Source organism: Xenopus tropicalis, chromosome 5 (assembly GCF_000004195.4).
Source record: "Xenopus tropicalis strain Nigerian chromosome 5, UCB_Xtro_10.0, whole genome shotgun sequence".
Taxonomy (NCBI): Eukaryota; Metazoa; Chordata; class Amphibia; order Anura; family Pipidae; genus Xenopus; species Xenopus tropicalis.
Window position 1 is genome coordinate 80,578,603 of NC_030681.2, and position 11,734 is coordinate 80,590,336.

At 40.8% G+C, this 11,734-nt stretch overlaps 1 protein-coding gene across 1 annotated transcript; it reads left to right on the forward strand.

Annotated features, from left to right (window-relative positions):
- The first annotated feature begins 1,023 nt into the window (after positions 1-1,023).
- On the forward strand, positions 1,024-6,290 carry LOC116410969. Its single transcript, XM_031902712.1, has 2 exons — positions 1,024-1,108; positions 1,198-6,290. Exon 2 carries the CDS (start codon positions 1,404-1,406, stop codon positions 6,057-6,059), a length of 4,656 nt encoding a protein of 1,551 aa, XP_031758572.1. The 5' UTR covers positions 1,024-1,108; positions 1,198-1,403; the 3' UTR covers positions 6,060-6,290.
- The last annotated feature ends 5,444 nt before the right edge of the window (positions 6,291-11,734 follow it).

An 11,734-nucleotide genomic window follows, 5' to 3' on the forward strand; every position in this document is an offset into this window, starting at 1 on the left:
CCCTGGATAGTGGTTTGTCTAATCCAGTATTTATTGTAATTGAGTCTAAGATTTTTTCCCAAGGAGTTAGTGCTCTGTTCCACTGTGTTTGTGTGTATGAATGTATGTAACTGATTATAATTCCAGACATCTCTGGGGTGAGGGCCCCATATTTTTTGTATTTCTGCTAAAGAAATTACCTTATTGTCTTTTACAAAATCGCTAATTCTAGTGTTCCTCTCTCCCCAGTTACTCCATCTGGAGAACGATCCTGGTTCCATGCTTGGTTTGAAGTCTGCATTGTACATCAGGGGCTGTAGGACATGCGGGTAAGTCGATAAGTTATAGATTTCCTTATTTTTATGCCACACCTTTAGTGTTGCTTCAATCAAAGGATGGTTATCTGTTTCTTGTAATAGTTTATCTTTTGTTTTCCATAAAAGATTTTCTATGGGGATAGGCACACACCCTTGTTCTAAGGTGCACCAGTCTTTTAACCCTTTCTTTGTTTTCCAGTCTAATATACGTACCAGGTGTGTGGAAATATAATACATGTGTACATTGGGGAGAGCTATTCCTCCTTTGTCTTTCGGTAGGGTCAATATATTGTATCTAAGTCTTGGGTTAGTGCCTCCCCATATAAATCTAGTAATCATAGATTTTATATTAGAGAGGTAAGTCGTAGGTACATGTATTGGCAGAACTTGTAGTAAGTATAATAATTTGGGGATAAACATCATCTTAGTAGCCTGTACTCTCCCGAACCAAGACAGCTGCAGTTTGTTCCAGTTTTTAAGCATATTTTGTAGGGATGATATCATAGGAATATAGTTATCTTGGTATAGATTTCCTAGATCTGATGTGTGCTGTTTATACCTTATCTGATGCCAATTTAATGTTAGATTGTATGCATTAATATTAGTTCAGCTGTTATGTGCTGCCACCTAGTGACCCCCTTTGGGATAGTTGTCCATATGTTAATTATACACATCATTCAAGGTTAAACCTCCCCCTAAGTTCACAGGAAGTGGAAGTGTATCCATCTTGAGCGCACACAGACAACTCACAAGAAGAGGGACAGACCCTAGGATTCTTCACCTTTACACAGGCCCTGGTTACATAACCGTCTGTAAGTAAGATGTTAGGTTTCCTGTATGTGTTTACATGTGTGAATATGTTGTACAGGTTGTGATGCAATGTTATTATATTGTTTTACAGTTTTACAAAATAAACTCTTCATAAGGATAAAGCATTCAAGTTATTCAACTCACAGAGCAGTCTGAGTATTCTTTGCTGAGTCTTATGTGGAGTGTGTTAAGCTGGCTGGTTAACCTATATTACGCAAGGCACAGTATAGTGTGGAAACAGTACAGTAAAAAGACGGTTGCAGCAGACCTGTATACAGAAGCGACTGCATCCTAAACATGAGTCTGAGATCGGGGAAGAAGTATATACCAGAGGATGGGCCCCCCATGAGACAGCATGGCAGGGAGAAAGCTAGCACCCAGCAAGATGAGTTACGGTCACATGCGTCCAAATCATCTAGGTCTAGCAAGATGTCTGCAACGAGTTCCCTAGCACTCAAAGCACGAGCAAAGGCAGAGGCCACACGTGTACAGCTAGCCTTTGCAGAAAAAGAAGCTAATGTGAAAAGAGAAATCGCAGAAAAACAGGCTAGCATGAATAGAGAAATGGCAGAAGCAGAAGCAGAGCTGCAAATTCTGCAGTGTCAGAGAGAAGCTGCCGCAGCAGCAGCTGAAGCTGCGGTCTACATAGAAACATATTCATCAGAAAGTGAGGGAACCCATGAAGGCCCAGAAATGCCGGAGAAACCTCTTTCCCCTGCAGAACGTGCAAGTGAGTACATTCAGCGGGTTTCTAGTATGCCAACCACTGAACAGTCGATTAAAACTGAGCCAGCAGAAGTATACAGGCCTAAGCCGGCAGCAGTTACAAGTACACCAAGGCAGCACTACAGCACCAGTGACGTCAAACCAGTTAGAAAACATCCAGCAGATTACCCAAGAGACAGAATTCAGAGTTTCCCATTGCCTCAGCCTAAAGATTGTGCGCCTGAGCAACAATGCATACAAGATATCACTAAATATCTGCTACGCAAAGAAGCAGTTAACTCAAGCTTCATCAAGTTTGATGACTCCCCTGAAAATTACTGGGCCTGGAAGTCCTCCTTCCAGAATGCAATCAAAGATTTGAACCTTTCAGCCTCAGAGATGCTTGACCTGATGATAAAATGGCTAGGCACAGAGTCAGCCGAACATGCAAAAAGTATGCGCAGAGTGCATTTGTTCAACCCTTCAGCAGGACTTGATATGGCTTGGCAGAGACTAGAGAAAAAATATGGCTCACCTGAAGTAATTCAGCGAACATTACAAAAAAGGTTAGATGCCTTCCCCAAGCTGACCAACAAAGATGCCAAAAAACTAGAACAATTGGGAGATCTTCTTCTGGAGATAGAGTGTGCCAAAGAAGAGGGATATCTGAGAGGCTTAACATACTTGGACAAAGCTATTGGTCTTAATCCCACGGTGGAGAAACTACCATACCACATGCAATTAAAGTGGGCATCTGTTGGAACCAAGTATAAAGCTGAAACAGGAGAAGATTTTCCCCCTTTCTTTGTGTTTTCCAGGTTTGTGCAGCAACAAGCACAGATGAAGAATGACCCCAGCTTTGCCTTTTACAGCAACCACGATCAATCACCTAAACCTGAAAGGCCTTACAGATACCACGGTAAGACCTTTGTGTCCACACACAAAACATTTGTCCCTACAGAAACCTCACACTCTCAAGCCAGCAGCAAGGAGGGCAGTATAGAGAGCCCTGATAGACAATGTCCAATTCACCAAAAGCCCCATCCTTTAAAAAGGTGTAAAGGATTCAGAGGCAAACCTATAGGTGAAAGAATGTATTTTCTCAGACAGAATGGCATCTGCTTCAAGTGCTGTGAAACCACCAAACACATAGCCAGAGACTGTAAAATATCAGTGAAGTGCTCAGAATGTGGCAGTGAGAAACATATTGCAGCTTTACACCCTGACTTACCTGCGCCACCAGCAGAGACTGTACAAGCCAGGACAGATCACGGCAGGGAGCTTAGTGACAGCTCACCTCCTCCAGTAATGTCTAAGTGCACTGAAATCTGTGGCACGGGCAAGAGCTTCCGATCATGCTCTAAAATATGTTTAGTGACTGTGTTCCCCTCTGGACAAAGAGAGCGAGCAGTGAAAATGTACGCAGTCCTCGATGAACAAAGCAACCGATCTCTTGCAAAGTCAGACTTTTTCAACATCTTCAACATTAAAACTACTGTTGCTCCATACACTTTAAAGACTTGTGCAGGCGTTACAGAGACTGCAGGCAGAAGAGCCACAAATTTCATTGTTGAATCCTTTGACGGAAAAACACAGCTCCCTTTGCCAGCATTAATAGAATGTGATATGTTACCAGATGACAAGGAAGAAATCCCTTCTCCAGAAGTAGCTTATTACCATCTCCACCTCCGTTCAATTGCTAACCTCATACCAGCTATTGATCCTGAGGCTTCCATACTTTTGCTCTTAGGAAGAGACATTTTACAAGCACACAAGGTGCATGAGAAAATCAATGGTCCCTTTAATGCCCCCTACGCACAAAGACTTGAATTAGGATGGGTAATAGTAGGAGAAGTTTGCCTGGGATCTACACACCAGACTAATAGAGTCAGTACCTTAAGAACATCTGTGTTGCCGAATGGGCGTACCACCTTGTTGAACCCATGTCAGAACAGGTTCACAGTCAAAGAAAGTTTTGATAACCTAACGCATTTCAGTGACTCTTCTGTGTGCAGCCAAGAAGACATCAGCTTCAATCCAGAGACTGATAAGCTAGGAACAACAGTGTTTCAAAAATCAAAGAATGATGACAAGCAAGCTCTATCCATAGAAGATCAAGTGTTTCTTCAGATCATGGACAAAGACACCTATCAAGATGACAGCCACAGCTGGGTTGCTCCATTGCCTTTTCGTACACCCAGGTATAAATTGCCTTCCAACAGAGAGCAGGCCATGGTACGTCTCGCCTCACTTCGCAGAACTCTGCATGGTAAGCCAGGAATGAAAAGAGACTTCACAGAGTTCATTAAAAAGATGCTGGACAATGACCATGCTGAGATTGCAAGACCACTGGAACAAGGTAAAGAACACTGGTATCTGCCGATGTTTGGCGTTTACCATCCACACAAACCTGATCAAATAAGAGTTGTATTTGACTCCAGTGCTGAGTGTGAAGGCGTTTCTTTAAATAATGTACTGTTAAGTGGCCCTGACCTAAACAACACATTGTTAGGGGTTCTCATACGCTTTAGGAAAGAACCTATTGCCTTTACAGCAGATGTGCAACAGATGTTTTACTGTTTCTTGGTGAGAGAAGACCACCGAGACTATTTACGTTTTCTGTGGTACAAGGACCATGACATAGACAAAGAAGTAGTTGAATATAGAATGAGGGTCCATGTCTTTGGAAACAGTCCCTCTCCTGCTGTTGCTATATATTGCATGCGTAAAGCTGCTCTGACAAGTGCAGAACAATTTGGACAAGATGCCAAACACTTTGTGTTGAGACACTTCTATGTAGATGATGGACTTGCATCTGCCAGCACCCCGGAGATAGCGATTGACATTCTGAACAATGCAAAACAGATGCTGGCAGAGTGTAATCTGAGACTTCATAAAATTGCATCAAATAGCACACAGGTCATGAACGCCTTCCCTGCTAATGATAGAGCTAAAGACCTCAAGGACCTTTGCCTGGGTACTGACACCCTGCCCCTTCAGAAAAGTTTGGGACTGAGCTGGGACCTAGAAAGAGACTCTTTCGTCTTTCAGGTATCTTCCGAAGAAAAACCTTTCACTAAAAGAGGAGTCCTGTCTACAGTGAACAGCCTCTACGATCCTCTTGGGTTTGTAGCACCTGTAACTATAAAGGGTAAGGCACTAGTTCGTGAACTGTCATCTAAAAAATGTGATTGGGATGCATTACTCCCACGAGAAAAACTACATGAGTGGCTTCTATGGAAGGAATCCTTGCAAGCTTTGGAACACATAGAGATACCCCGGTGTTATGTGTCTACTCCTCTGTCAGCAGTAAGTAGAAAAGAACTGTATGTATTTTCAGATGCATCCAACACAGCGATAGGTGCTGTAGCCTACTTGAAAACAATTGATGTTTGCAATAAATGTTCGGTTGGATTTGTTATGGGAAAGTCTAAGTTAAGCCCCAAACCAGCACACACAATTCCACGTCTGGAACTATGTGCGGCTGTTCTAGCAGTAGAGTTGTACGAGCTCATCAGAGATGAAATAGATAAAGACTTAGATGCTGTGCGATTCTTTACAGATAGCAAAACTGTACTAGGTTATATCTGCAACACCTCCAGAAGGTTTTTCTTGTATGTTGCCAACCGAGTGAATAGAATCAGGCAAGTAACCCATCCTGATCAGTGGGCTTATGTGCCAACAGAACAAAATCCTGCAGACTATGCTTCAAGGCCTACAAAAACTATTCATCTGCAGAATTCTATATGGTTCTCAGGCCCTCCATTTCTCTACCACACAGACAGAGAGGAGTTAGGCAATTCAGCAGAAAATTACTCACTTATAGAGCCTGAAGCTGATCCTGAAATTAAACCTACAGTTGCAATGCTCCTGACTCAGAAAGTGAACTCTTTGTCAGCCCCTTTTGGTAAATTTGAAACAACAGGACTTCATGTAAAACAATGGAAGCAAGTTCAAAATCTGGCTGATACTTTCTGGAAGAGATGGAAAAGAGAGTACTTGTCCAACTTGCAAAGCCGCAGAAAGTGGACCCAAAATCGCCCAAACATCCAAGTGGGTGATGTCGTGTTAGTGAAAGACAGTCAAGAAAGCAGGAATGAATGGCCTGTGGGACTCATCATCAACACTCTGCCAAGTAGAGATGGCAGGGTTAGGAAAGTGGAAGTAAAGATTGTCAAACAAGGGACTGCAAAAACGTATACAAGGCCAATTTCAGACATTGTTGTTCTTGTTTCTGATAATACTTGAATTGTGTTCTGCATAGCAGTAAGTTATATAGTGGCACATTGAAATATGCCAGGCAGGGAGTGTGCTGTTTATACCTTATCTGATGCCAATTTAATGTTAGATTGTATGCATTAATATTAGTTCAGCTGTTATGTGCTGCCACCTAGTGACCCCCTTTGGGATAGTTGTCCATATGTTAATTATACACATCATTCAAGGTTAAACCTCCCCCTAAGTTCACAGGAAGTGGAAGTGTATCCATCTTGAGCGCACACAGACAACTCACAAGAAGAGGGACAGACCCTAGGATTCTTCACCTTTACACAGGCCCTGGTTACATAACCGTCTGTAAGTAAGATGTTAGGTTTCCTGTATGTGTTTACATGTGTGAATATGTTGTACAGGTTGTGATGCAATGTTATTATATTGTTTTACAGTTTTACAAAATAAACTCTTCATAAGGATAAAGCATTCAAGTTATTCAACTCACAGAGCAGTCTGAGTATTCTTTGCTGAGTCTTATGTGGAGTGTGTTAAGCTGGCTGGTTAACCTATATTGCGCAAGGCACAGTATAGTGTGGAAACAGTACATGATGTAATTTTAATTCCCAGGTATTTTATACCTCTATCCGCCCACTGGAATGAGAAGCTTTGTTTTAGTGGTGTGATATTTTTCTCTTGTATATTAATGTTCAGAACTTCAGATTTAGAGTAGTTAACTTTGAAGTTGGATAGTTCCCCGTATGTTTTGAGTAGCGCAACTATATTGGGTAGGGAGATGAGAGGCTTTGTTATAACCATGAGCAGATCATCTGCAAATGCTGCACATTTGTACTCTTTCCCTTTTATTGCCAGCCCTGATATGTTTTGATTGTTTCTTATGTGATTCAGGAGGGTTTCCATGACTAGTATAAAGAGGGTTGGTGAAAGGGGGCAGCCCTGCCTTGTACCGTTGAAAATCTGGACTTTAGGGGATAATGTTCCGTTGACCCTTATTCTTGCTGTTGGATTTTGGTATAGTGCTAGTATCCTATGTCTGGTTGTTTGACCCAGTCCAAAGCCTGCTAAAGTTCTCTCTAGGTATTCCCAAGAGACCCTATCAAAAGCCTTCTCTGCATCTGTTGTGAGAATTAGAGCTGGGATTCGCCTTGTTTTAGCATGATGTATCAGTGATATTGTCTTAGCTGTGTTGTCTCTTCCTTCCCTTCCAGGTACAAAGCCGGATTGATCTGGGTGGATTAGGAGAGGTAAGTGTTGTTTGATTCTATTGTCAATTATTTTTGCGTATAGTTTCATGTCTATGTTTATAAGGGATATGGGTCTGTAACTGGCACATTGTTGGGGGTCTTTCCCCGGTTTGGGGATGATTGTTATGTGGGCTTCTTGGGCTTGGGGGTGGAATCCATTATCTGGTGTTATAGAATTAAAATATTTCAAGAGTAATGGGCTGAGTTCCTTTTTGAAACATTTATAATATAGTGCTGTATAACCGTCTGGTCCGGGGCTTTTCCCTACTGGGAGGCTGTCTATGCTGTTCTCGATTTCTTCGAGGGTAAATGGAGCATCTATTAATTGACTATCTTCTATAGAAAGCTGTTTTAGTTTTACGTTGTTTATAAACTCATCTATTTTGTCCCTATTACGTTCTGTGGTGTTTTGGCCTTTTATTTTGTAAAGTTGCTGATAGAAGTCCTTAAAAGCTAGCGCTATTCCTTTAGTATCGTGACTTATCGTATTATTGCCATTTTTTATAGCAGTGATCTGTGTTTGGGGCTGTATTTTTTTGAGTATGTTTGCAAAATGTTTATTGCATTTGTCGCCCAGCTCATAAAACTTCTGCTTGCTTCTCATGAATGCTTGGTTTGTTTTGTGGTCTAGTAATGCTTTTAGTTGTAATCTCTTGCTTTCTAATTTCAATAAATTGTGTTGAGATTGGGTAGCTTTATGTGTTTGTTCTAGAATGGAAATTTCTTTGATTAGTTTATTAATTTCTTTGTTTTTTTCTTTTTTCAGGTTGCTCCCTATTGATATGAGAAAGCCTCTCAGGACACATTTTACCGTCTCCCAAAGCGTGCATGGAGAAATTGTATTGGTCATGTTGTCTTGTACTGTTTGACTTATACATAATCTGATCTGTTCTTTTATCTTTTCTTTATGTAAAAGGTAATCGTTCATCCTCCAGGTGAATTCGGGTTTTATGGTGTTGGGGATAATAAACTTTGTTGATACAGGTGCGTGATCTGATAAAATTGTATTACCAATGCTAGTATTTGAAAATAAATGTAACCAATGTTGAGTTGCTAATATGTAATCGATTCTTGAATAAACTGAGTGTGTTTTGGAGAAGTGTGTAAAGTCTCTTCCTTTGGGGTTTTGTGCTCTCCATAAGTCTATTAGTTGTAAATCAGAGAACAGTTTTTTAACATCTTTTAGCCCTTTGTATGATATATTACTTTTGCCTAAAGAGGAGTCAGTTAATGGGTTCAGCACTAGATTGAAATCTCCCCCTAGGATAGTTAAGCCTTCTTTGAAGTTTTCTAGTGATTTCATAAACTGTTTCAGGTAAGTTATTTGCCCATTGTTGGGTACATACACATTTGCGAGGGTACATAGTAATTCTCCTATTTGACATTTAACCAGCAGGAACCTCCCTTCTTTGTCTGCTAGTGTTGCTATATGTTTATATGGTAAGTCTTTGTGGACCAAAGTGATGACCCCTGTTGCCTTTTTTTCTGGGTTATTACTCATATAAACATGGGGGTATTGTTTCACATTCAATTTGGGTATATGGTTCTCTTTAAAATGCGATTCTTGTATCATTATAATATTGTGTCCGGCTTTTATGCACTGGTTGAATATTTGGGACCTCTTAACCGGTTCGTTTAGACCATTGACATTATATGACACCACTTTGCATTCTATAACCTCTTTGTTAGTTGTACTCATCATTGTAAGTTTCTGGGTTTATTAATGCTTCAGTGAGCATACACTTGCTGTTAGCTTGGAGGGTTGTGGGTAAGGGTGAAGGGGGGTTAGTCAGGGGGGAAACTTTAACTTGTGTAAACATATATACAACAGTGGTTAAGATCAGTTGCCGCGGTAGACTTATTGGGGTTATACCCCTTAGCTTGTGGTGTTTGGCAGCGGCTAGAGTACTGTGTACTCTTATCATGGCGGGATGCATGGTTGATTGGAGGTGTGTAGCGTTTTGGGGTGATTTCTCTACATTCAGAGCAAACTCCCGATCCCGTTTTCTCATAATATGAGAGATGGGAGGGTTGATAACCTTGTCATCGCTATATGTCATTTTTGCTTATAGTATTTGTCTGCCTTTGTATGGTGGCTTGTTGTGGGGTCACCTTGTGAGACCACTAGAAATGTGTCTAGTACATAAACCTTTGTCAAAAACATGGATAGAAAACATGCAAAACCTTAAACCTTTGATCCTATGATTCAGCAATTTTTTAACCTTTCATAGACAGGGTTAAATATGGGATGAGGCAGGGTTAACTTATGGTTCAGGTTATCTGGTTCACCATTGTATAATATGTTTTATGCCTGCCTCTATAGAGTGGGGATTGGCTTGTGTGGTTGTTATACATAGATCAAGTATCAGACCATTATTATTGTAAAAACAAATATACCATTAACGGAGAGAAATAAGTAAACAGTAAACCAATATGTCAAATGTTTTGGTCAAGTTTTAAGCCCTTTATAAAGGGGTTAAGTCTGGGGTAAACAGAATCTACTTTTAACTTATGTTTTATCTAGTTCACCCTTGAGTATCTATAGTCTTTGATTTGTTACCATCCTTTCAGGTGTGGGTCAGTCTGGTCCTGTTCCTTGGTGTTCTCGGAGTATGTGGAGTGCGTTTCGGAGTTGCTTGTGTCCAGTCGCCTTGTAGATCGAACGATAAATCTGGGATCTTTCCATGTTCAGGTACCCACCCTGGGAGTTCCATCTCGGAAAGATGTAGCTTTTTGATGAAGGTGACTGTATCCATAGGTGTGCGTATAGTTGCTGAAGTACCGTCCTTAGTCGCTGTTAGTGCGAAAGGGTATCCCCACCTGTAGGGGATGTTGTTTTCTCGCAGAGTGTCAGTGAGTGGTTTTAAAAGTTTCCTCTTGGTCAGTGTAGTTCTGGAAATGTCCTGAAAAAGTTTAATGGTACTGTCCTCAAATGTAAGGTTGCTAATGTCTTTAGCTTTTAGAAGAATTTCTTCTTTTAAGGCAAAATTGTGTAGGCAGCAGAGGATATCTCTTGGAGCATTGAGGGGTGCGGCCTTAGGTTTTTGCACTCTGTGTGCCCTCTCGATTTTTATTTCAGAGTTGGGTTCTTTTTTGAGAATGCTGTTAAATATTTGTAGTAAAACAGCCCTTATTTCTTCATTCTGTATTGTCTCAGGTACCCCTCTCACTCTGATATTGTTTCTCCTACTTCTGTTCTCCTGATCCTCAATCTGCCTCTGGAGTTCTAGTATGATGCCATCTTGTTGCTTAATATGTGTGTAAACTGCTTTTTGGTTAGCTGAAATCTTGACTTGATTCAGCTCCAAATCATCAGCTCTTGTAGCTAGTGAGATCATATCCCTCTTTATATCTAGTATTTCCTCTTTAATTGCGCTTGTTACCTCTTGTAACATTTCTTTTATATCAGCTTTAGAGGGTAGGTTAGCTAGATATGCAGGCAAGTTTGATACCTCTTCAGATTCGCTCTCCTGCTCTGACGGCTGCCTGTATGACTCGCAGTCTTCCTCTCCCTCATCGAGAGCGGGCGCCATCTTGGATGTCGAGCGCTCGGTTTTACTTTTAAAAAAAAGTGGTGTTAGCTCCGTTTGTGCCAGCTGCTGTTTTTTCCCTGTCATTCTCTCTTTCTCCGGTCTCGTTCTCTGTGGTTTTCCCATCTCTTACTGTGCTGGTACACAAGGGATCGGTTGTTTGCTGACGGAGCTCTGCAGTCACGCTGCCATTCAGCTCCAAGGCAAGCCACGCCCCCCCCTTTTAGCTTTTTAATTTTGTTCCTGGCACCAAAAACTATAGTAAATACTCAAAGTGATAACTATTATTATAAAATTATGTTATCCTCTCTTAAAGTAACACCCTTTTAATGCAAAAAAGAATATGATTTATATTTAGTAGACATTGATACTTCCTAGAGTTGCAAAGTCTATTATCCACAAAAAAATAGATCCTTCAACCTGCACAATTCTCTCTCTGATATTTTTGCCTATTTGTATAACCTTGCATTTATCAAATTTGCACTAAATGTCTTTGCAAATTGGCAACATCATGAATGGAACCTACAGTTTTGCACAATTTAGTACTATGAGCATAAAAAGAGTCAGTACTACATGCCAACCTCATAGTCATTTGAATACATTTTAAAAAAAACAGAACCAAGGACAGAATCCTGAGGTATTCCATGAGTACTCACCTAACATAGGTCCAACCGAAAAAATATTTAATTGATCACCACACTATATTTCAGACAGTATTTCCTAACTAACCTTATGTGCGGTGCTGTCTTAAATGTTTTAGTGAAATCTAGATCCCACCTTGGTTTCTGCTTAACTTCTTGTAAGGCAATTATATTTTTCTGGCAAGATCTGTGTCCACTTTATGGGGTTATGTGAACAAATTAAAAGATATAGGACCAAGGCCAGCCCCCCAAGGTGCTATAAAAATACTCCCCTTTTA